This window comes from Protopterus annectens, chromosome 3.part0 (genome assembly GCF_019279795.1).
Source record: "Protopterus annectens isolate FY-2018-M chromosome 3.part0, PAN1.0, whole genome shotgun sequence".
Taxonomy (NCBI): Eukaryota; Metazoa; Chordata; order Ceratodontiformes; family Protopteridae; genus Protopterus; species Protopterus annectens.
This window is the reverse complement of record NC_056731.1, coordinates 825206190-825232358: the sequence shown is the minus strand read 5'-3', so window position 1 is coordinate 825232358 and position 26169 is coordinate 825206190. Positions and strand designations below refer to the sequence as shown.

The following is a 26169-nucleotide window of genomic DNA, read 5'->3' as shown; positions in this document are numbered from 1 at the left end:
AGTGTTCTCAAAATATGATTACAGTGCTGCTCCCTTATGAGTCCCCAGTCTGCTGTGCTAGCCAAATCAAATTCAAGACTATTGATCAGATTGTTCTGACTGTGGAAGCAAACCCTGGCTTATTTATCTCATCCATCCTAAATTAAGTTATGAGTTTGTTGTAGACATATTGTATAATGTTGTAGTACTTCTGTTTTAATTCTATATTAAGTTGATAGGTGAATACTAGGCTAACTGCCCTGTAGGGACATTTAAGCCTGACCAATACCCCGTGGTCAGAAGTTGTTTGAGATTACTTAATTACTACCTCTTTCTGGCATGTATACAATAGTAGTATCAATTTTTATGTTAAAATTGAGTTGTTGTGAGTTTTTCTTGCTTTTGGCATCTGTTTACATTACTGTTATAACGTTATATGGATATGATTAAAAATATAACATGATCACAAATAATTTGGGTTGACAATGTACAATATTGTTGTCTAGTGTGCAAACTGATTTTTTGTATGGACTTCATGACTCCCAGTACAAAACGTATGAATGCTCATTTTTATTAAATTCTTTGTGTACTTGAGTTTCTGTCTGTATTTTACCATATCTGACAACCAAAGTAATAGAAAAGAAAAGATGCTTGTATGACAGAAGAGTTCATAACTGTCATATTGTTAATTATCTGCATCAGTGAAAGATTGACTTTCTTACATATATTTTTAAAAGAACATTCAGACCATAAAAAATGGAATGCAATGACTTTTGTATTGGGTGTATTTTTGGTTGTACACTGGCATTTTTAGTGGAAATCAGGTCCCATCAAGACAAAACGGATGCTCATAGAACCTTGGAGCACATGGCAGTTTCTTAATTTCTGTGTCATTTAGGTTAACTGGAGTAAATGTTATGAAACTGCACTATTTGAGCTTTAACACTTATATTGCTGGTGAACTTCAATTAAATTTGCATAACCACTCAGAATTAATGTAATATGTGTGTGTGTAAACAGAGTGATCAATCAATAGATTTAGATAGAGATTTATATAGGTATGTCTATATCTGTGTATATTGTATATGTATAGTCTGTTACTGGGACAATTTGAATGTTTATTAGAATAGCTTGCATGATAAGAGGATTCAAAAATGTCTACTAAACCTTTCAGTAGGAATTTTGTTGTGTGATATTACTGTATAATTCCTATATTAAAGTAGTGTATAACTTTTTGACGTGGGTTCCTCAATGTGATAGTTGTGCTGTGTGATTATCTGTATCTTTGTGAGTAAACAGATTTTTTTTTCTTTATCAAAAGATATGAGACTGCACTACGGGGATCTTACTGACAGCACCTGCTTAGTGAAGATTATTAATGAAGTGAAGCCTACAGAAATCTATAACCTTGGAGCACAGAGTCATGTCAAAGTAAGCAGTCTGTCTACTTCATTTTCTAAAGAGCAGACAGATGGTATCACTTGTGTGTTGCAGAATCCAAGTCCTATGCCACTGTCCTGGATTGATTTTGCTTTTGACTGTCACTGAAAAATTATGCTGGTACATGCCTACAGTGAACATGTAATTTATTAAACTAATCAGGTGTACACAAATACATCTTTTATGTTAGATTCACTGTAATGGAGCTGTTGATAAATGTACCTTAGCTGTTTTTGTGAATTTACATATTTTGTTTTAGCAGCTTATGTCTGATATTTAATAAGTGAAAGCTGTGTGTTGAAATGATTTTTAGTATTGTAGATAAGCTTTGCTGTTGTTAACATTTAACAAGGTTAATACCCCAGCTATTTACCCCTGCTCAACACTTCCCACTATAAGTCCTAACTCTTCCACCTTCTTGCCCAAACCTCTGCTCCATGATGCACTATTTTGCGACCCCTCTCTCCAGTACTCCTCCTTCCTAATTCCTCATCCTGCCCTCTACTAACCACCTCCCATGTTCCCTCCTCATGCCTCACCAAAAAGTTTAGGATTATTAAAATCCTATTTATTCATTGTTTCTAATAGTAACTAAAAGTTTCAATGCTTTTCTGTGTATTCAGGGCATGATACTTGTATCAACTTTAATACAAAATGTATTCACTGTATACACAAAATATGCAGCGTATTCCCGTTTACATTTAAATTATTTATGTCAACTATGTTCTCATTGTTGCTGTGAAGCTTTTCTCCCCTTGTCGCCACTGAAAAGGGGCTATGCCCGTTTGGGCCATTCTGGTAAACAAATAGATAATAAAATATACATTGTTTCATGGAGTAAACAAAAAACATGGTAAAGGTAATCAGTAAATTAATCTTTCCTTTCTGATTTATTTCTTAATCCAGCAGTTTTCACCACTAGCTCTGTGGTTGTGCATTTTCCTCCCTCATGTATGCTTTCTACTGCATCAGTTATATGATGCTTATCATATAGATCACTGCTGCAGTAGCCTTAACTATGTGAGTTATATCCTGGATAGGATATAGCAGATGACCAGCTTCCAAAGCTTTAGGGCACCTTCTACACACCAGAACCATCAGTTGATGAAGTTAAGCTGAATAAAAAGACAGGTTTAGGTGCCCAGCCCTTCTCAGCTTTCTGTCTCTGAAGAGTACGCTCCTCTGAGGCTTTTGAGGATCAACCGTCAGCTTGAGCTGTGCCTTTGCTGGGTATATAACCTCCCTTAGGGGAGCAAATTTCCATTTTAAACATTTGTTTTTTTATTAATACTTTCCTGTTCAGGAAAGTTATTTTTATGCTAGGAGTTTGTGTTTTAATGGATTGTCACAAGACCGTATTGTACTCTTAAAAGAATGCTCACTTTTTCCTGTCAGTTTAAAAGTAATTAATAGCCATTTTGTCTGTGGAGAAACTGTGTTTATTTTACTTTTTGGGGCTGGTGTTTTAAAATTCTTTTTACTGTGTTTTTGTGTGGGGAAAAAACTTTTAAAGACTTTAATTTTTACCAGCTTTTTATGCTTTTTTCTCCCGGGAAAGTGGAGCCATTTTATTAGGTAGACATGCCAACTGCTTTACCACTGTGAAATTCTCATTCATTTGTTTGCTTTTTGATTATCACTTAATCCAGTTTAGGGTTGTGGGGAAGCTGTCACTTGATGCAAGGCAAGAGAAGTAGTCATCAGTGGTATGACAACCTGTCACATGATGTGTTCAGTTAAGCTGGTGGCAGTGCAATCACCTATGGGCAGTTTGGAAGAATTCCAGTTTACCTACTTGGGATTTGGAAGGAAATCTGATCACTCAGCAAAACTCCCAACTTTAACATGTTTACTCTTCAGAGGGAGACATCTCTCTGTAAGGTTGATAAGCTCAGAATAAAAGTATAAGAAGACAGACAAAACTTTGGGAGCCATAAGTACAGGTCTCTATAACACACACACATAGAAACACAAAACACACACCTACATTCGCGGAGGCTCTCAATAAAAACCTGCCCAAGCATCAGGGACATCCAAAGCATAAGCGCAAGCAAACTCCACCCCCCAACACAACCCAAATAACACATAGCTCACAAACTCAGTGTGCCACTCAACCACAGCCCATAAGGCATAACAATATACCCAACACTCTAGTCATAGGTGACTCTGTAGTCAGGCACACTAATGTTCCACTCACTAGACTAAACAAGGAGAAAGTTACTGTCAGCTGCCTGTCAGGTGCCAGGATCCGACACATAACGCATGCACTCAGGTCACTCCACAATAAGTACAAATATGACACTGTCATTGTCCATGTTGGTGTGAATGACCTGAGACGTACCTCCCTGGACTACATGAAAAGAGACATGGAGGAGCTCTCCGATCTTGTATCCCAGGCAGGTATGACCCTAACCCTGAGTAGCATCCTGCCATCACTCAGAATGATACCACAGTACAAGGACAAAATGGTTGACTTCAACAATTGGCTAAGCTTCTGGTGTCATTCTAAGGGGATCCAGTATTTGTCTGCCTGGGACGACATGATTGACAGTCCATGATGCTTTGTCAGAGATGGCCTGCACCTGTCACCCTTAGGATTCCGGATACTTACCACCCCTATAGTGCCTTTTTTAGGCAAGGTTCAAATGACAAATTCACCACCGTAACAGGTACAAGCAAGCAAAATCTGAAGGTAATGCTACTCAATGCTAGAAGTCTAAACCTCAAAATGCACTCACTCGAGGCACTCCTTAAAATGGAGAACATTGACGTCTGTGCAGTGACAGAGACCTGGTTCAAAGCTCCAGAGAGCACCCCTGCATTACCAGGCTTCAGTTCATACCACACCTTTCGGCCACCTAACCCAGAAAGAAGCACTAAAGGCGGAGGCGTGTCCATATTCATTAAGGATATCCACACCTCCAGGCTAGTTGCACAGCATAATGCATCCAAGATTATCCAAGTGCAATTAACTCTGGGCAAGACCACAATCCAAATTGTAGCTTGCTACAGACCCCCCCACCATGCCCCAGGATTCACACTCCTCATTTCTTGATACATTGGAAAGTATTAGGGTACAACCCAACACCCTAATAATGGGCGATTTCAACTACCCCACCATTAACTGGGAAAACTACTCCTGTACCAGCTCTTTTGCTCAACGTTTTCTAGAATTCATAAATTCCAACGCCTTGGATCAGCTTATTCACACCCCCACCAGGGGCAGCAATATCCTAGACCTGGTCATTACCAACATGGGAAACCGGTGTTCCACACCAGAGGTCAATTCCTCGTTGGTCAGATCTGACCACAAGCTAATCAGCCTAGACATCCACATCCCACCCCCACCCCCAATTAGGGAAACCATCGTAAAAAACTTCTCCAAAGCCAATTTCACACTTCTTAAGACAGAAGTAGCAAACGTTATGACACCCATGCAGACGGACAATAGAGGTATGACTGCCGAATCCTACACAAATGCACTTTATAAGCACTTACACGAGTGCATGGATCATGCTATCATTAATAGAACCAAGATGTTATCCTCCAAAAAAAAGGAAGCCAATCTGGTGGTCCTCTGCCATAAACAAACTCTACAACAGAAGAAAGAAACTGTTGCAAAAAAGAGTAAAATCCCATGACTGGAGGAACTCCCTGGTCAACCTCGGTAAGAAGCTGAGATCCCTCATAAAATCCTCCAAAGCTAGTTACAAAAACAAATTTGCCACTGACTCTAAAGACAACCACAAAGCATTCTATAGCTATGTCAAGAATCTAAATGGGAACACTCAGATCTGCCCTGAGTTACAGCACAATGGCACTAAATATACAGAACCAACTGATATTGCCAACATCCTAGCAAGATAGGTTCAGTGCTAACTTTACCCTCCTCTCACCCCCTAGAGGGCCCATCTCTATACTGGAAGAATGCAAAGTTCCTATAATCACGGCTGCACAGGTAAAAAACACACTCTCCAAAGCCAAGAACACAGCATCCATGGGACCTGACAATATCCCAGGCTGCGTTCTACACGAACTACAGAATGAACTGGCACCCTACCTAAGTACCATGTTCAGTCAAAGCCTCACCTCAGGCTTTGTACCCACTGAGTGGTGCACCGCAATGGTTATCCCACTCCAAAAAAGGGGGAGCCACGACGGACCCCGGGAACTACTGCCCCATTAGCCTGACGAGCCTGGTCTGCAAGGCCATGGAACGTATCATTGTGGAACTCATAAACAAAGACATTGGTAATCTCCAAACTCTGGACCCTACCCAGTTTGGATTTGTAAAAGGCAGATCATGTCTCCTAAACCTGATTGACTTCTTTGAAGCAGTCACCAAAGACATAGATGAGGGTAAAATGGTTCACACAGCTTATCTAGATTTCGCCAAGGCTTTCGACACCATCCCCCACTCTGAAATTATAGATAAGCTCACTAAACTAGGTATAAATCCCTATGTCACAAGATGGGTTGCCAACTGGCTCACGGACATAACCCACACTGTGAAAGTAGCGGATTCCAAACCCGACATCAGACCAGTGACAAGTGGAGTACCACAGGGTTCAGTCCTGGGTCCTCTCCTGTTTGGTATCTACTTCTCTGAAGTGCAGGCCAACACAGAAGGTCTTTGGCTAACAAAGTTTACAGATGACTGCAAACTAGGAGCCATCATCGAAACTCCTAACGATGTGGACAAACTACAAAAGGGTCTCACTGAGACAGATACGTGGTGTCAAAGCCATGGCCTGAAGCTCAATGCCAAAGAGTGTATTGTCATCCCCTTTGGTAAAAACTCTGTACCCATGAACTATCACATAGCTGGTAGTCTACTTAATGCCTAAAATGTGATGAGACCTTGGGACACAGGTGGACAGTAGTCTCTCCTTTGATAATCACATCACCACAGTGGTCAGGAAATCCTTCTACGTGGCTCATCTCATCACAAAAGGATTCTCATCCAGAAAAAAAGAGGTCATTGTTCCCTCTACTCATCACTCATTAGACCCATTATAGAGTACAACACCCCTTTTGGTATGTACCTCACAAGACATCTACAACAAATGGAAAGACCACAGAAATACCTCACAAAGAGGATTACTGGCCTCAAACAGATGCCCTATGCAGACTGTCTCAAAAAACTACAGCTTTACTCCATCGCATATCGCCTATTCAGGGGCGATCTCTGCCTAACATACAAAGCTATGTCAAACCCAGAGCTGTTGGACATGCTCCACTTAAAGAAATCCCAATCCCTCCGAGCTACACGCTCTAGGGACCTAAACCTTGTCACCACAATAAACAGAACATGCTGGAGGGATAGATTCCTGTCCCAGAGACTTCCCATACTCTGGAACAGACTACCTATCTATGTCAAACAGAGCTCCTCATTAGCACTCTTCAAGAAAAATCTTGATGATTGGATGGGAAATGGGAAATTCACCCCGGGGATCACTTCTGTGGCTCTGCACGACAGGGGCACAGGAAAATCATTTTCTTGGGTGGCGAAAGCCAGGGTACATTTTTTGGCTAGGCTTGTATGGGCCCTAGGGCCGATAGCCTAGTACCTACCTATGAACGTATGAACCTATATGGTCATGGCTATCAAAATAGTTTCAGCACCAAAAAACTTTTGTTTAAAATTAATTCATCAAAAACAGGTTAAGAGGTTTATTTCTATTTTTGGACCTAAGCTCATAAGTAGAGCTGTGATCACTGGATGTGTTACGAAGAATATTATTATGTAATAATGATTCTCATCTGTTACAATATATTACATTCTCTAAACATTGTTCCTCTCCAAAGTCAGGTTTACTTAGTTTGCTAATACTTTATTTCTCCCATTAGGGAAGACATGAGCTAGACTTGAGAGATCTCTGTTTGATCTGGTAAAGTTTCTGGCTTTGGAAATAAACTTAGATATACAAGGCCATTATATGGTTAACACCCTAATAACCTTGTCTGCTTAACCAATGTTATCTTATTTATATATATATATATATATATATATATATATATATATATATATATATATATATATATATTTTTTTTTTTATTTTTTTATTTAAAAGTTTAAGGCTTTTTCTTGGGGGATCAGAGAAGTTTAATTGTTTGCGAATTGTGAGGGGAGGTGGGAACTGGCCTTCATATTCAAAATAATAAGGAAATCTTAAACAAGTCTTTTTTCTGACATGTGACAACACACTGTTGTGTGAGGAAATTGGATTGTTTTGGCTTTTATGCTTAAACCATTTTCTTCTTATTTATCCCTTGTCTTTTTGCAGTGTTGTTTTATTTAGACTTATATTTCTTGCAGTTTTAAAAGTTTGTTGTAGAACCAAAAGCAAATGTTCTGCATCTTTCTGTGAGGCTTGGGGGAGACATAATATGGGAACCTAGATATTTAGATGTTGTTGGGTCTTTCGGCTTTTCCTGGTTAGGGGTCGCCACAGCAGAACTCCGGTCCGCTAATGATTGGCAGTAGATTTTTATGTGCCGAGTTGCCAGCCCTGATGCACAACCTTCAACGAAGGTACGCCCATTCACACATGTCTCCAAACAGAAGACGCTCTAGCTGAGAATCGAACAGGACAACGTCTTACTGTGAGGCGGCAACGCTACCGCAGCACCACCACCACAGTTTACTTAGATGCAGAGTTGAAAATATCATTATAGTATAACAACTGTCAAGCTTCTTCAAGGCCGGAAGAGCTTAAGCTTGACAACTGAACTTATAAATCTGAGAACCAAACATCACTAAAGGGAGATGCATATTTTCAAAATAACTGCACTACCCACACTGTCATTTAGGTGATCACAGTAATAAGCTCTAGTCTAGAAGTTATTCAGTGCCATATGGAATACTCAGTTTAAACACTCATGTTTATCCATGCATCAGGTTTGTGTTCTGAGGCCATTGCTGCGGTTGTGTAGTTGAATATTCAAACATATTCACTTAGGACTACAAGTCATTCTGCTATGAAAAATATGCTTAGACATAAATGATGTATTGTACATAGTGTCTCATGAAATATTGAATGTTCACAAGAGCAAATGTACAGAGAGTGATCACTTTAGAACAAATCTACAATGATTGAAAATTTGAAAAACTAAAATTAATTTTTTTGGGGAGGGAGCAAACGCCCCTGCTAATTATATATACTTACTGTGAAATTACACAGCAACAGGATAAGGGCAAATTCCCTTACCCCACTGCAACACAGTCCCATGCAAAAGGCTGCCTGCAAAAATGCCATTTGAAGGAGCATTTGCTTGGATGAACATTCACTTTTTTTTGCAGCAGTGAAAAGCATTCGCTCGTAAAAGTATTCGCACTTTCAAACCATTGTAAATTAAACCTTTTTTGCTGGTAAGCCGCATCTTAAGTATTTCTGGAAGAGTGAATAAGACTCTGGATTTATTTATTTATTTATTTACAAACTTGTGGTCAGTGCAGAAGGATTATTGGTAATGGCTTAGAGTCGCAGATGTTTAAATGTGCTACCTGCATACATTTTTTTTTTACCTAAAAAAAATTATCAAGATATTTACATTTTTGTAGTATGCATATAATGTTTACAAGCATATTACTTGTTGTGCAATTTTCACTAATAATTGCATGCATTTCAGGAACTCTTCATATCATGGCTTTTTAGTGCTTTAAAGTGATTTTAGTCATTCTTTAAATTATACTGTTTTCTGCCAGTGTGTGTGTGTGTGTGTGTGTGTGTGTGTGTGTGTGTGTGTGTGTGTGTGTGTGTGTGTGTGTGTGTAGTGGCTTTGACAGGCATTCTGCATTTATGTCTGCATTTGAGACCAGAGCAGTGCAGCTATGGTAGGAAGTGCTGTTCACACAAAATGGCATAGCCTATTTAACCAAGCTAGAGATCCTTAACTATGGGTACAAATATGAATTGCCAACAGCCATGTCATAGTGTATTGAAACAAACGTCTAACGTACATTCCAAAAACAGCAACATTGCACGTGATGAACTCCATGTCTCATCTGTCTGTTTGTGTTGATGTGTGTGAGTCAGTTTAGCAGTCTGCTGCACAAGTATATATCCCCAGACTTGGTGACATTGATAGTTTATTGTGTCAGGGCTATTGTAGCCACTGTAGTTGTTACCCAGTGTGCAGCAGCAGTATATTTCAACACTGAAAAGTGGTGATTGTGAACCAAGTTTTGTTACATTTTGTACATAAATTTTTAAAATTAGAATAAAATAATTTAAATGTGCTTCACCACCTAGAATAATATGGCTGTGCTTAACAACAGAAGCATTTAGCTTTTGGCCAATCTATTTCTCTCTGCAGCTATGGAACTTGTTGGTGTGATATAACAGATGTTATCTCTTAAATAGAGTACATTATACTTCAATAGGCAGTAAAGTACATTGTATGTTATTTTATAGCTGAGGAGGTGTGAACAACCATGCTTTTTGTAATTTGCTTGGAGAGCTAGCACTAACTGGTAAAGCTAGAAATATCCCTTTAACAATTGTCTCGAAATCCATTAGAAAAAGAAGAAAATTTTCTAGCTAGACTAGATATCTAATATAGATCCTGGACGGGTATTACTAATCGAACTTTCAAAAGTTCGAGTGTCATATGATCGACATCATATGATTGAACTTTTAAAAGTTCAAAAAATCTAATAAAAAAAAAATAAACTACATAAATAACCTACCTGCGCCCCCCACACCCCCTGCTCTTTAAATATACCAACTCTGAAATCGCACTACAGTGCAGAAAAGGGAAATCTTCACATTCTGCGCTGTATGAAGATCTCTGTTAAAATGTTCGAACTTTCAAAAATTCTATCATATGGTGTCGACCATATGACAGTTGAACTTTTGAAAGTTCGATCATCCAATATAGACCCTACCCGTCCATATTCTGTGCCTGTTGCAAACACTGAGAGCATTGCAGCAGCAGCAGGCATTGTGTGTACATTTCAGTTTTGTTTTTTTTTTTTGACAAAAAGCATAAACTTTACATTAAAAATGTGTTTAAGAAAAAATGATACTCTTTATAGATTGTCTTTGCCTCTTCTGCATGGCTACATGTGTAAAGCCTAGGAGTTCTTAGAGACCACTCCCCCCCACCAAAATAAGAAAAATACTGTATTTAATTTATCTACAGGAATGTCTGCTGGCTTGGATGCTTCCCTTCAGTTTTGTGAAAGTACTTCAGCAAAGTATTTAGTTACATTCTTGTGCATTGCTTTCAAATAAATACATAACTCATGGCATCTTGTTCACAAAGGACGATCTCGTTTCTCAGTAAAGAATCTAACAGAATACAGAATATAGGCTTGCCTTACTTTTTTTTAGAATTCAGGCTGTCATGAGCAGGAATATAATTTTTCATACCCATATCTTGATGTGTCTGAAGCTGTTTAATATTCCAGTCCTTTAAAATACATTGGATACATTTATTTTTGTGCACACAATGGCTCTAATTTAATTTTTGGGTTTCACTACCTGTGAAAATACTACTTGTGTATTCACTGCTTAGTATCTTATTTTGTACTGTGTAATTTATTCATTGTATTTATTTTTGTATAGTGCTTTCAAGAAATGTATAGTGTAAAGAAAACATTTGTGTGATACCTCTGTCTGATATTTGTTAGTATGAGTTGCAATAAATGTTGTAGTTGATATCAAGTTACATGATGAAAATATATAGGGTCTAAATTGTTGTGTTTAATTGTTATGATATTAAATTGTTTGTGTCAGAACTCAAAATATGTGAACATTATATTCATGGATTTTGAGTCTGGTAAGAGTTTGGTTGGGTCTTTGAGTTTGCCACTGGTAATCTATTTTTCTGTGTGTGTGTGTGCATTTTCTGGCTCAGCATAACTGAGCCAACCACAGCATGAATCCATCCATCTTTTGACTTTGGATATGTGCTGCCTTTAGATTTTGCAGCTGTAAAATACTTTACATTTTATATATATATATATATATATATATATATATATATCAGTCTGATCATTCAAAAATGCTTTGAATTCACATTCTGAGATATGGGTGTATCTATTAAAATGTTTTGAGTCATCAAAGCCAGATCAGCAGTAATTTATCTCTTTGTTACTATCATAGAATGGTGCTTTTAAAACTATCTACGCAACATTGCTAAAAAGAAATATAGTTTCTATTCAAGCAATACCGTTGAGTGAACTTTGGCACTGGTACTTTCGCTATTAAGAAAAAATCTATTTAGAGTTGCACTGTTCTGCTATTTAGTTCCACGCTGGATAAAAATAATCCAGTTCTTTGCTTGCAAAGGAGTTCTATTCAGAAACATTTCTACTGAATACCTAAAACTGGTCAGACTCACTTAATAGCTTCTTGTGGTTCTTCTGAAGAAGGCTTCAACTTTGGCTTCCTTTGTATACAGGTCTCCTTGAATCAATGAGGTAGTTGTCTTTTGTACGTGTTGCTGTTTATATTGGCCCCTGTTGGTGCTGTATAAAGTTTTCTATCACTCTCACTTCCAGTTAATTTAATGTGGGCTATGCTGAAAGTAGGGAAAATAAAATAATAGGAAGTTGATTTGGTTTCCTGCAGGAAACCAATGAAAATGAAATTGGTTCTTGGAATGAACCCGTAGCAGACTGAAAAAGACTGACACATTATATACATTTTCTGTGGAATATAAATAACAATGATTATGACTCATAAAATAAGTTTTCAGGATTTGATGAACTGCATGTGGTAAGAACAAAGTGGAGGTACTAGAGGCAAGTAGTTGTATTTATATATATTTTTTTTAATTCTAGACGGGTGGCTAAGTCTGACCTTGAAATTATCCTATCAGCTAGGTAAGGCAAGGTTGCCCAATGAATGGTTCTAATTATTTTGACATCCTAGAACTTTTGCCTTTTTGCTATTGTGTACTGTGCTGCGCAGTACAAGTAATTCATAATTGCTTTGTTTTTTTTCTGCCTTCTTGTTATTATTGGCCATGCCAGCTAATAGCTTCCCTGTGTGACATGTACTGCACTTTCAGCTTGCTAGGGTATATCGACTTGCTTTCATTCTAATTGTAATGTAGAAGTGGTACCGGAGTATTGACTTTTAAAAACGTGGAGGTTACAGCCGCTTAGTTTTGTCTTCCCAGGACTCCTGTGTTGAAAAGCTCTATTTTACAATAGCATAACTCTTCAGCTTTTTAATAACAGCTGCATTTGTTTATCAGACACTGTGTGTGTGATTATAAATAACGCTTAAGATTATTTGATCACCCACTGCCAGTTGTGTAAATGGTCTGCCTACTGCTCTCAGAAGTGTATTGTATGCCACATTGTGTCAATGTTTTTCATCACTTATTGTATCTTTACATTGTAAATGTGTACGGCACTGAGGTGAACCTCAGTTGCAGATGTTTCTTTACACATGCCCATTAAATGACAGCAGTCTACAGGCCCTCTAATAGAGGCATTCTGTTATTTAGCTTATACTTGAGTTTACTGCAGGGGACTAGAAGGGCAGTGCTAGTTTACCAGCTTGCCTATCCTGGGGAAGAGTGTCATAAACTTGGACAGCAGCCCTGATGTTAATATCGGGGTATGCATCCTAGGCTTACAGAAATTGCGGTCATGCGCTGACAGATGTTCTCAGTTGTAATGGCCTTTCTTCACTGCTTATCGAAAGTTGGGTCAGGGAAAGGGGTAGGCCATATAAAAAAAAAATCTTTATGCCATGAGCTGATAGGATAATTTCAAGGTCAGACTGCACTCGGATGCCTTAATCTCTTCTCAGGAAACTGGGGGGGGGGGTGGGGGGGGTTAGATTAGGATGGCTGCATCAGGAATGAATCCCTGCATCCAAGATTGGGGATTACCAGTGACAGACAATGGTCTGTTCCATAGGAGCCAAAAAATTGTCCAGTTCACAGTACTTCACTTTCTGGTTAGATTAACTTTAAGAGGCATGGAACACAGTGATAAACATGCTCAGCTTGGAAGCTGTAGACTTAGGTTTGAGCTCTTCCTCTCCTGCTTGCATGAATGTTGTGTGACATGAAGAAATTATGTAACATTCTTGTGTTATAAGATGTCCTTTAAAATGGTGACCCCTCTGGTAAGCCCATTGGAACTATCTAATTAAAGATACATAAAAGAAATGTAGTTTCATTGCTAATTGTAGCAAATGCAGTGTACTGCACATCAATGTTTTTAAATGTTTTTGTTGTTCCATAGACCACCATATAGATTCTGTTTTTAACTCTGTGAAATTTGCAGTTGCAGCCTGTTGTATCTTCCTTGTAGTCGTTATGTTCAGGCCCAAGTGCTGACTTTTGACATGACTCATTGCAGCCAACTTTCATAGTTTTCCACCAGTATTACCTGCTCTCTGTTACTTGTTTCTTCAGACTCTGAAATTTCACTCAGCATGTCTCCTCTTGCTCCATGCTTAAGGAGTAGTCTTGTAGGCAACTGCAAAAATGACCAAATAAAATGTGGCCAGCTCAGTTTATATAACAGCATAGGAATTCTGTGCATTTCCATTTGTTTCTTTCTTTCTGAGGGTAGTAATGCTTTGGAGTAGTGTTCTTCATCTGCTGTCTATACTTATCTGAGATCATACTTCAAGACAGCTGATATGAAGAGTAAACTGATAATGTTTTTGGCAATGAGGGAGATGTGGTCCAAAGTGTGCCAGCTTAAACTAACTGTAAAAAAAAAAAAAAAAAAAAAGTTCTTACAGTTTATACAATTTATCTGAAGAACTGTGACAGCATGCAGCTCTTTTCGTTTCAAGGACAAACAGGACAGAGGCATTTCATAGGAGGATAACAAAGAATGTGTAGTATCGGAGGCTTAACTCCGACAAAAGGTACTTTACACATAAACTTGGATGTGTGTGGCCTTGTGGTGTAGGGATATTATGGAGACTGTCATATGTGAGTGGAGAAACACTGAGGATAATGAGGTAATTGCAGCATTTTTTCATGTCATGAGGTATGCTGAAGTTCCAGAGAAATCAGTGGAATAAATCATGGCTCTATTATATTTACTAAACCTCTTAACCTGACATGGTGTCATAATAAAGGAAATATATTCCAAACTGAGGAAATGTATGTACAGAAGTGAAGAAATATATTTGCTTTCAAAAGTTTCTGTGTTTGGAACTATAGCAGTGTAATTCTCAGAGAAAATATGATTAATCTACACTGTGCAGGTATTCCAGTTTGCCAGCACATGTGTTTCAGGCTCACAGATTTTGTTAAAAAAGCAAAAGTAGCATTAAGGAACTGCCCTTTCTAGGGTCTCTGAATATTTGACCTTGATATTAAGACATGCTTTAAAAATATAGAGAAGTAGGGCAAACCTCTGTGTGTGCCTGTGTGTGTATTAAGTTTCAGCTATTTCATTAGTCCTTTTCCAGGACCCAGAGATACCAAATATGGTTCAGGTGTGGCATGCAAAAAAAAAATCAATAGTCTTGGAGGAATGCTGATATTTAGGGCAACTTCCAGAAGGGTCACACTCCCAGAAGAAATGATTTTGAGCAATAGCTGTGTGCCTGCAGGTGATCAGCAGCAGCAACCCTGAGGTCTTGCCTGACTACTCCTGTCTTGTAGTAAATAAGGCACTTGGCTTTCTGTTCAGAAACCACTTACTAAGAACAGATAGGTTTGGGTAGAAACAGCCAGAGGATGCAAAATTCCCTTCCTCTTATGGTCACACCCACAGTTCCAAGAAGGGAGGCTTTATGCCTTTTGCAAAAAAGACTCTCCAAGAGGTCCTACTGGATTAGAAATGTTCATTGGTGTCAACCCCCCCCCCCCCTCAAGAACCTCAGGCCCATATTAGATTTGTGTTGGCTAAAGACCTTTTTCCCCAAAGAAACCTTTTGAATGGTTATGCTGTATATGAGCCTTCCATGCTTTTCCAAAGGAGACCGGATATTCTCTTTGGACTTCTGGGACATCTACCTACATGTCAGCATTTTCAAGGAATCCAGAATGTTTCTTTGTGAATAGGTAGGGGCCAGTCACTAATTGTTCAGGACTGTTCCATTTGGTCTCATCTTGGCCATGAGGGTGACTACCATATGCATTTTTGTTGTGACAGACAGAATCTGCAAGGAGCCACTGGTTCCTACCTGCCATTTCTATTCACAATCTGGTATCTGTTCAGGAGTCTTTATTGAAGTTGTTCCATTCTGCAGGAAGTACTGTGAACCTTGAGAAATCCAAATACATCAGTGTGAGCTACCCACTTTCATCAGCTGCATGCTGGACACCTTATCATGCAAAGCTCATCATCCAACAGACAAAATGTAGTACCTTCAGAATGTTGTTGTCGTTGTGTCATTTGGCTTTTCCCGGTTAGGGGTCACCACAGCGGAACTCGGTCCGCTAATGATTGGCAGTTGATTTTTACGTGCTGAGTCAACGAAGGTACACCCATTCACACATATCTCCACGCAGAAGACACTCTAGCTGAGAGTCGAACCGGTCAGCATCGTACTGTGAGGCGACAACGCTACCGCAGCACCACCACCGCGGATTCAGAATAAAGTCTTTGTTTTCCTGGATTCTCAGCAAATGTCTGTCCATCCTTGCCCGAAAACACTTAGTGTCATCGCAGTTGCCATTCCCATCGTGCACCATGCCAGATATTACACTTCACACAGACTACAGAGAGGACAATCCAGAGCTTATTGAAACAATCCTATATTGGTTTGTGATTTATTGATCTATACTGTCAAAAAGAAGTGCACCTACAAGCATTTTTGCATGATGTAAAGGAAATTACAGCTTTTGTCTGACTTTCAGAACTTGTATGGTCAGAACAACAACTTTACTGTGCTTACTTTAGTATTTAGTTGTATATTGTTTTAAGTTCTCTCTGAATTCTGTGGTTACTGATATTGATTATTCTTTCTTTTATAATTTTCTACTCATTTGAAGCTGAATATGGATTCCTTAAATGAGTACGCCATTAATGATTTGCTAAAGCACAAATATCTTGTACAGTGTAATAAATGCTATGCACATTTAAAGGTAGCACCTGATAACACTGGTGATCTGTGTTCATGTAAAAAGATGGAGGATTTGCTTAACATTATTAGAAGTAAATCTGGACTTACTGATGCTGATTGCACTTGTGCAATTTGCACAGCCTGGAGAGCTGTTGTTGCATATATTAATGACTGGACTGGTGATATAAACAGTGTTAGGCAAAGAGCAAATAGAACACATTTAGGAAAGGATGATTCTATTGTCTGTAAAGATCATTCAATCCCTGTGAAACAAGACGATGCCCCTGACAATTTATGGAATTCTGGATTCAAGTATTTAGCAATCTGGGCATTCAGAGTGTTTAGAAGGAAACAAAAAATAAAGGAAGAAGTTCACAACAAATAAAGAAGAAAAAGAAACTGATAAATGTCTGTAAAGCAAAGAGAATACATACTAAAAAGGGTACTTCTTTGTTTTAAGACACAGTTTACATGGAATGATAACGTTCTTCTAGCAGAAATCCTTCAGTCGACAGAAAAAGGCATCATTTTTCCAAAAGAGAAGGTAGGAAAAAATAGGTGAAAAGGAAGAAATCAAAACTGAACGTGTAAGGATTGAAGAACATTACTGTAAGAAAAAAAGAAGAGAAAAACAGATGTTGACTACATGGCTCAAGCTGTGGATGTACAAAGCCAGCTGGAGGAGAACTGTATGCTTGCAAATTTAATACACCATAAAAACTGTGGGATTAATAGGACTAATGGTGATGAAGTTCATTCCTTTATAACAATTGATAGACCAGATAATGCTGTATTAGAATTTAGATTCTTCAGATCTGATCAGAAAACATATTCTTGTAATTGGATATTCTGTTATTAGAGGAACTGATACTAATATTTGCAGAGAAGATAATGAACATCAAATAGTGTTATGCTTGCCAGGAGCAAAAATAGAAGGTGTGAGACAAGCTATGGAATGCCTTAACATAAGGAAGTACAGATCTGTTTTTATTCATGTTGGTACAAATGATCTCATCCGCAAGGACTTTTTGACTGTTCGGGAAGTTACAGCCCTCTTAGCATAGCTTGTACTGGTGTTAGGACAGATTTTTCACAAATCACATACAGAAAGGATAGTCATGTCACAGTGAATGAAAAGATTTTTGGGGTAAATACCTACGTGGAAAAAAATGTCCCGTTTTAAAAAATGAAAATGTGCAGAGCATCCAAGCCTTGTTTTCGGCATGCATGTGTTCAGATAGGATGGCATGCATTTGTCAAGATCAGGAAAGAGAATTTTTGCAGCACATAGTTTGCAATATTTAACAAACGCTAGGCAGGATTTTTGCCAGGTTGAAAATTTAACAGTTCACAGATAGCAACATTTGATGCATCTCTGATGTTATGCTAGAAGCATTAAGAATTATTTTTTTATTGGATAATTTGCTACATTTCCACAAGATTGATGCTGTTACTGTTTCTGAAACATGGCTAAAGAACACTGATAGGAAACTAGTTCTGTCAGGGTATAAATCTTTTTTACTGTAACAGACAATCTAACAAAAAATCTACTGGAGGTGTTATGATCGGGATTAAAGACAGTAATGAGACCTGTGATTATTACATGTTCAGTGATAACACCAATATTATACATTGTGTAACTATGACAACCCTGGAGTATATAACAATTGCTGGAGTGTGTAGACCACCAAAGTCAAGCGCTGATGATCTAGAGAAATTCATACATTTCTTGCATGAAACACAGGAGGGAAGAATAATAGCTGTGGACTGAAATTTACCAGAAACAGGTTGGAAAAGCATTGATTCAACATTAGTAAGGAAATTATTCACAATGTATGTTCAGGAACAACATGTGCTTCAGATTGTAAAAAAACAGCCAGGGAATAGAACGTACTAGACATTGTTTGTGTTCCTAAAGAAATTACTGTTAATTTAAGTTTTACCACCATTGATGTGCAGTGATCATGGGGGTTATAAAGGTTTATTTGTTGCTAGATAATTCTTCCAAAGTTTAATCTAAATCAGTGTACCGAAGATTAATTACAGATTTTTTGGAAGCAAAACAGTCACTGTGTAAAACTAACTGGAGTGATGTGTCCAGTGGAAGAACTGCAGATGGAATGTTTTTGAAAGCAAAATCATTTGAGTGCAAAAAATCAAAAAAATGTTTAATATCAGGATTTAGGCATACGATGTCAGGGGATATTTTTCCATAAAAACAAGATACCTGATTAAGATGAGAGACGAAAAATAAGAAATTGGAGAGGTCAAACTACACCTTTGAAAACTGAAGTAAATAAGCTGAACTAACAAATTAACCATAGTGTGAGACTAGATCAAGACAAAAATTAGAAGAAAATGTATATAAAGATATTGAGCATAATAGGAAACCTTTTTATAGATACGCAAGATGTGGAAGATGTAAAGACATACGAACTGATAAACTGTATGTTGATTCTAAAATTTGTTCTCAGGCACAACAGATTATAGATATATTTACAAAATCTTATACAAAACAGTTTGGCTCCACAAAGAGGGTGATAAGTCTTCCTAGTCTTAGTGACATCCAGGAAACTACAGAAACTTGAATCAATTTAGATTATATTGAAAAAGAACTGCGCAAACTGGATCCAAACAAAGCACAGGGAGGAGACGGAATTAGTAATAATGACCAGAGAACACTTCAGCAAGAACTTATTATATCTGTTATTTGCTAGGTTATATAAATATGGGGAGATTCCTCAAGATTGGAGATGTGCTTATTAAACCCATCTTTAAGGGAACGGGGAGTAGGACAAACCCAAAGTCATATAGACCCTTAAGTCTGCTTTCATTTTGTGGGAAAATAATGGAAAATGTAATACTGGATAACTTTTTGTCAGAATTGGAGAGGTTAGGACTTGAAACCATATATTAGCATGCAAGTGTTAAAAATAGATATATAACCACTTGTAATATAATGTTCTATAACAGTATAATAGCTATGAATGAAAAATTGTGCTATGATGTAATTTATATGGATTTAACTTCAGCATTTGACAATAAATTAGAACAACTAGGTATCAGTGTACTTTTGATAACTGGAGTGGGAGGTTGGCATAATGGTTTAGGTATTTACCTTACAAACACAAGGTACAATGTTTGACTGTCACATGGGATATCTGACTACGCTTAAAATGGTCCACAAGGGTAGTTAGCGTAGTACTAATTTATGAACCTATGAACCTATAAGATGCTAGCTACATGACTTATAAGTAAGATATGGCAAGTATCAGACAGCAATTAGCAAGGTGCAGTTCTTGGTTGCAGTCAGGGTGTCTCACAGGGCTCTTTCCTAGCCCTTGGTTGTTTAGATTGCATCTTGCAGACTTAACCTTTTCATCTGAGGTGTTCTACAGTCTATATGCAGATGATCTGAAATTGGGTAAACTGATTACATATTTTACAGATAAGGCATGTCTGCAAAAGAACTTGACTAAATTGAGCATTTGGGCACAGAAGAATAATATGCTGATAAATACAACAAAAACTAAATATGTGAGATTTGGGATACATAAATTGAAAAGTGAATATTTAATACAGCGCAGAGTGACTGAAACTGTAGATTTATTTAAGGGCCCTGGGCATATGTGTAGATCCAGATATGAGTTTTTCTAATCATATCAACCAATTGGTCAATGATAGATCTGAAGTAGTTTACTTAATTTGGTCTTCAACCTGTGGGATACCGGATCTGTATCGGATCCAAGCCGGCAACTTTACTAGCATCTGCTCCAAGCTCCTCCCCTTACCCATAATACACCTCCACTACCTTACAACCCCCAAATCTTGTTTGCCGTGAATAGCTAAAGCATCGTGATCTCTAGAACTCCGGGTCATAAGTGGGTTTAAAGTTTAAAAAATTTATCTTTTTTCTCTATAAACTTTAGATAGTGATAGTGTAGGTTCCCCTTTCTCCTCTCCTCGCTTGGTGCATCGAGTTGTTAGAGTTTACAGTTGTTAGATTAGTTTAGGTAGTAGGTGGTGTTTTTGCTTTCACTCCCCCCTCTGTGTGTTCTTTGTGTGAGTGTGGTGAGTGGGTGTTTTGTACTAAAAAAAATCGCATTCTTTTTTGTAGTTATTCTTTCTTCTGTGACTATGGCTGATAAGCCTATATTCAAGAGATGCACTGAGTGTGGCCATAAGTTATCCCCTGCGGATGGCCACACTCTGTGTTATGTGCTTGGGCGTGGCCCATTTGAGCACAGACTGCAGTATATGCGCAGGATTCAACCCGCGTGCCATTAAAGACAGGAAGGCCAAGTTGGCCCTAAAAGGCCACCTTCCCCCTTCTGAGACTTTTGCCTCGTCTTCGGTCACAGAAGCTGCTGATGCCGACTCTCCTTCTTCTCTTCCCCTGGCTTCTCCTCCCTCCCAGGCTGGGACTCTACCTCCTGTGGGTAAAACCTTGTGGAAGCAGAGCATAAAAGGGGCAGAGAGAAGGAGAGAGAGTCGAAGTTGAGGGAAAAGTGTAAAAGGTCTCCTGATCTCCCTTCACCAGTAAAACCTTTACGGATCTGTGACTCCCCTTGGCTCCAATCTCTGAGATTCTCCCCAGAGCCGGAGGAGACACGCTCTGCTTCTAGGGCCTCGGTGCCCCAACCTGCATTGTCGGAGTCTGTTGCCTTGTCGAGGTCCACCTGGACTTTGTCTGAGGTCGATATGGATAAAATGATGAGGTTCATCCATACTGAGATTCATATGGGGGTCTTGCCAGCCTCTTCTCCCTCAGGAGGGGAGCTCGCTTCCTTTTTTCCAGCTATCTCCTTCTCCTTTCCGTCCATCGTGTTGGTAGTATTTGGATCCGAGGATGGCTTTAGTCAGGGGGTCGGCGCCGACAGTACCTGCTTCCTTGATGCCAACAGCTGCTTGGAGCATGTCAGATCTGACTAGCTTGGATCGGAGCCAGAGCTTGGGTGTCTGATCTGAAGGAGTGGAACGCTTTTCTTTGGCTCCGGCTTTGTCGGCCAAGTTCTCTTCCTCGGAGCTCCGTCCACTTCGGGCCCAGCTCCTATTCTCTCGATGGACCCGGGGAGACTGACCTTATTGGTTTCTCAGGAGGTTTGCTCTCCTTCGGTGTTCGACATGGTAGAAAGGGTTCTCTCCGCTGGATTGAGACTCCTGACTGCCTCCTCGGACTCCAGCCAGACTGCCTTGGCTCTTTCTATGGTCCCCATCATTTTACCAAAGGGACAGCCCGTGTTCGAGGAGCCTCAGACGGTTCCCACATTGGAACAAGTGGCTTGCGAGTTCCGAGCCAGAGGGACATTGTTCGGGCAGGACAGTCCAAGGCCTGTGCTTGCACATTAATGTCCTAGAGATGAGGGCGCTTCTTCTAGCATTGCAGGACCTCCATGCTTTCCTCCCTCTGGGAACGATTGCAGTTCAGTCACAGAATATGTCAGTGGTCTGGTATATCAACAAACAGGGAGTGACCAGATCTTACCCCCTTTGTCGCAAGGCCATGAGAGTGTGGGAATGGGCGATCTCCACCGGTCGCTTTCTCATCACAACGCACTTTCTGGGATGGTCCAACATCTGAGCAGACAGGCTAAGTCAGACTATTCTGATGCCTTACGAGTGGTCTCTGAATCTTTCAGTTGCAGAACAGATCTTCTGCGAGTGGGGTCAACCTTGATGCGATCTCTTCGCATCTCCTTCCAACACAAAGTGCAGTGAGTTTTTCGCTGTGAAGCCCCAGCCAGGGGAGTCCCTCAGAGATGCTTTAGTTCATGCTTGGCCTCCCGGTCTTCTGTATGCTTACCCACCAGTACCTCTTATTCCGAGGTTTCTACAGAAAGCTCGTTTACTGGGGAGCAAAGTGATCTTTATTGCCCTGTTTTGGCCTCATCAGGTATGGTTTCCCTTCCTTTGGTCTCACCTTCTGGCTCCGCCTTGGATCCTGAGTCCCATTCAGGATCTGAGCATGCCTCATCCGAATCTGGACAGTTTGACGTGATTTTTAGGACTTCTGGACTATCCTCCTCAGTTAGATCTATTTTGGTAGCTGCTCATAAGTCTTCCACCAGGAAGGTTTATCACAGCAAGTGGAAACGTTTTTCCTTTTGGGCCTCTCAAATGAGTTTAGACCCCTTCACGGCTCCTATTTTTGCCATTCTTGATTTTTTAGTTGATATATTTCTACATGAAGCTAGTTCTTCTATGGTCAAGGTTCAGTTGGCTGCCATTTCTCATTTTCATGTGGGTGAGAATTCTGGTTCTTTAGCCTCCTCCAGACTGTGTAAAGCCTTTATTAAAGGCACCTTTTTGTTACGCCCCCCAGTTAAGGATCTGGTTCCCCCCTGGGACCTTAATATGGTTCTTCAAGTTTTGGTCGCTCCGAGCGCCTTTCGAGCCTGCTGCAACAGTAGATCTGAAATATTTATCTTGGAGAACAGCTTTTCTGGTGACTGTTACCTCTGCCTAAAGGGTTTCAGAACTGGAGGCCATCTCCATCAAAGTTCCTTATATAATTTTTCATAAAGATAGGATTTCCTTTAGGACCAGTCCATTTTTTCTTCCTAAGGTAGCTTCACCAGTCACTGTCAATCAGACCATCAATTTGCCTGTGTTCTTTCCTAATTATGCTAACAAGATGGAATACAAACTCCACTTGCTGGATGTTCATAGACAGTTATGATTCTATTTACACAGGACAAAAAATTTCCATAAATCTGGTCAGTTGTTTGTATCCTTCTATAAACCCTTTTTGGGGAAATCTATCTTCAAGGGCACTATTGCTAGATGGATTTCTTCATGTATCCTTCAGGTCTATAAGGACAGAGGCATGTCTCATCCGGGTCAGGTGAAAGCTCATTCCACTAGATCGATGGCTACGTCTGCGGGTTTTTGGTCTAGAGTATCTTTGGATGATATTTGTTCTGCAGCTACTTGGTCCTCATCTCATACATTTATTTCTTATTACAAATTCGATCTGACTTCCAGAAGGAGAGCATCCTTTGGTTCCGGGGTGCTCCGGAATATCCTTCCATGCGGGCCTCCCAGGAGTTTAGTAGCTGGCAACTCTGTCCCACAGGTTGAAGACCAAATGAAGTAAACTACTTCAGATAAAGAAGTTATGTACTCACCATAATGTTCCATGTGAGTAGTTCTACTTCATTTGTCTTCAGCCATCCCTCCCTCCTTCCCCCGGACCTTGGCATATGAACAGCCGACGGGCTACAGTTGTAGGTCACAAGTATTTTTCAGGTCAGGTTGTCAATATAAGGTTCAGCAAACTCGATCTGTGGGTTGGAAGGTAGTGGAGCTGCATTATGGGTAAGGGGAGGAGCTTGGAGCTCGGAGCAGATGCTAGTAAAGTTGCCGGCTCGGATCCAATATGGATCCGGTATGCCACAGGGTGAAGACAAATGAAGTGGAACTACTCTGATGGAACGTTATGGTGAGTACATAACCTCTTTTTGTAGAACTAAAGGTTGTATAAAAAGATGTATAAAGTCTCAGAAATCAGAAATGATGAAGTCAATGTTTATTAGTTGCATTAGGCCCAAACTTGAGTATGGAATAACAGTATGGAAACCTTATAAAAAACAAGCATCAGTACAGCAGAAATATATGAAGAGTATTCATGGGTGTGAAAATTTGTTATTATAAAAGACTAAAATATCTGAACTTGTAAAGCGTCTCATATAAATACTTAAGAAGAGACTTTATTCAGGCATTTAGAGACAATGACCTTTGTGAATGGTTGGAGTTATCAAAAAGTGGTAGAGAATCATCAGACAACCTATGTAGAAGATTCTATGCAAATAAAAAGTGTGCTAATTGGTTCTGAAAGATAGCAATTGATGTGCGGAATAGACTACCAAATTACATTAAAGCAAGCACTAGTTTAGATATTGTTAAGAACAGCCACGACAGTTATTATTATGGGAATAATTGTTTTGGTATATTGTCAGGCTAGAACAGCATTTAGTGCCCATGCTTGAAATATTTGTATGTATGTATGTATGTAACTGCATCTGCTTCACAAACCAGAAGAGCAAAATCACACTGACCTCTCTGCAAAAGTAGTTCAGATGCTTTCCATCCAACTGCTATGAACGTTGTGTCATTGCCCTTCAAACAGTTGCCATCGAAACTGAAATATGTTTCAGTTATTCTTCTCCACAGATCTGGTGATGTCAATTTCTTTTTTATTACCTCTGTCTCCTTTTTCCTTCATGCCTGCCAAACATCAAGCCTCCCCTCTCCATCTAGAGTTCATTTGTTTTCTGTCTCTCTCTCTGCTGTGATGCTCCCGGCACAAGGATGAGTTATGACATATAGAGTGAGGGTCCATCAGACATGCAGCTATGGAGGCGGTTTGCACCCTTGCTGGCATCTTGACAGTGGAGACCCTATACTCGGTAGCTGATGTAAGAATCCACATCACCATACATATGTATGTTCTCACCCACAAACTAATAAAGGCTGTCATTTGATGCTCTATCAAGCACTGAAAACCTATATCCATTTTTGTAAAAATCACTTTACTCTATCATTGTAACACATACGTAAATCTCACACTTTGCCAAAACATTATGCCTGCCATATGGAAAAAAAAACAGTTACTGTCATACCAAAAACTACCAAACTAATTCTACTTCCGATTTCAGACCAATATCTGCCTACCTACAAAAATATGAGATTCTTTCCTCGCACCAGCATGAATTCTAGGTCAGTTTTTCTAAATATGGACAAAGGTAACTTCACTAGGCAACCTTTATAGATTTAATCAAAACTTTTGATATAATTAACCACACCATACTGCTCAAGTCACTCAAAAATTCTAGATTTGGCCACACAGCCACAAACTGGATAGAAGACTACTTTTCAAAGGGCAATTCTTGGTCAAAATCAGAGCCATTAAATCAGTCTGCTCCATTTAAACAAAGAGTTGCTCAGTATTTCGGTCTTTTCTCCCCTTCTTGTTTTCTTATTTGTCAGTCAGTCTCCTGCAAGCCTACAAGGCAGCTCCCTAATTCTGTAGTCTGGTAGCACTGTGCTATACAGATCTAGCCCAGACCTCTCAACTATTATAAAGTTACTTCAACAAGACCTTTCCACACTAACCTCTTGGCTAGAAGATAACCAGCTCATCATAAACACCATCAAAACAAAAACAATGATCTTTGAAATTCACCATAAACTTAAATCTGTACTTTGTCTGACTTATGTATACTAAGAAAAACAAACCATTAGAAGCAACCAGTCATTTCCATTACTTGGGAATCTGGATGGATAAAAAATATCCAAGTTTTACATAGAAAAACAAAATCTAAAATAAACAAAAACACTCCCCTGGGCAAGAAAGAGCCCTTATCTTCTTCCTCAAGAAGGAAGATGTGCTAAAGGATAAAGCATACTCTTTCCACAGATAGTGTATGGCCTATCCCTAACAGTTGCTGCCTCCTAAATTAATCAGTCTCTGCTGCAAACAACTACAGACAACGCTGTTGATTCATTACCCTAGTTTCCTACAGAGAACACCATTGCTATGTCCTCTCCACAGCTAAATAGTTGTGACCTACTCCTTGGACCCATCCTTACTTCAGGATAATAAAACTAGAATCCTTCTCATTAGAAAACTGTTGTAAAGGTTGCCACTAATACTTTCTCAAGCTCTACTGCCTGTACAGAACTGTACCAAAACTAAATGTATACCTCTAAATTGTGGGGAAGTCCTCCATCCAGTCATCAATGT

General features: G+C 39.2%; 1 protein-coding gene across 1 annotated transcript in view; it reads left to right on the top strand.

The window, feature by feature from the left end:
* GMDS (GDP-mannose 4,6-dehydratase) overlaps positions 1 to 26169 on the top strand; it is a 2292844-nt gene that overhangs the window by 498753 nt on the left and 1767922 nt on the right. Inside the window, exon 4 of the mRNA XM_044065162.1 lies at positions 1301 to 1410. Coding sequence (XP_043921097.1) covers positions 1301 to 1410 — 110 coding nt within the window. The remainder of the gene's footprint in view (positions 1 to 1300; positions 1411 to 26169) is intronic.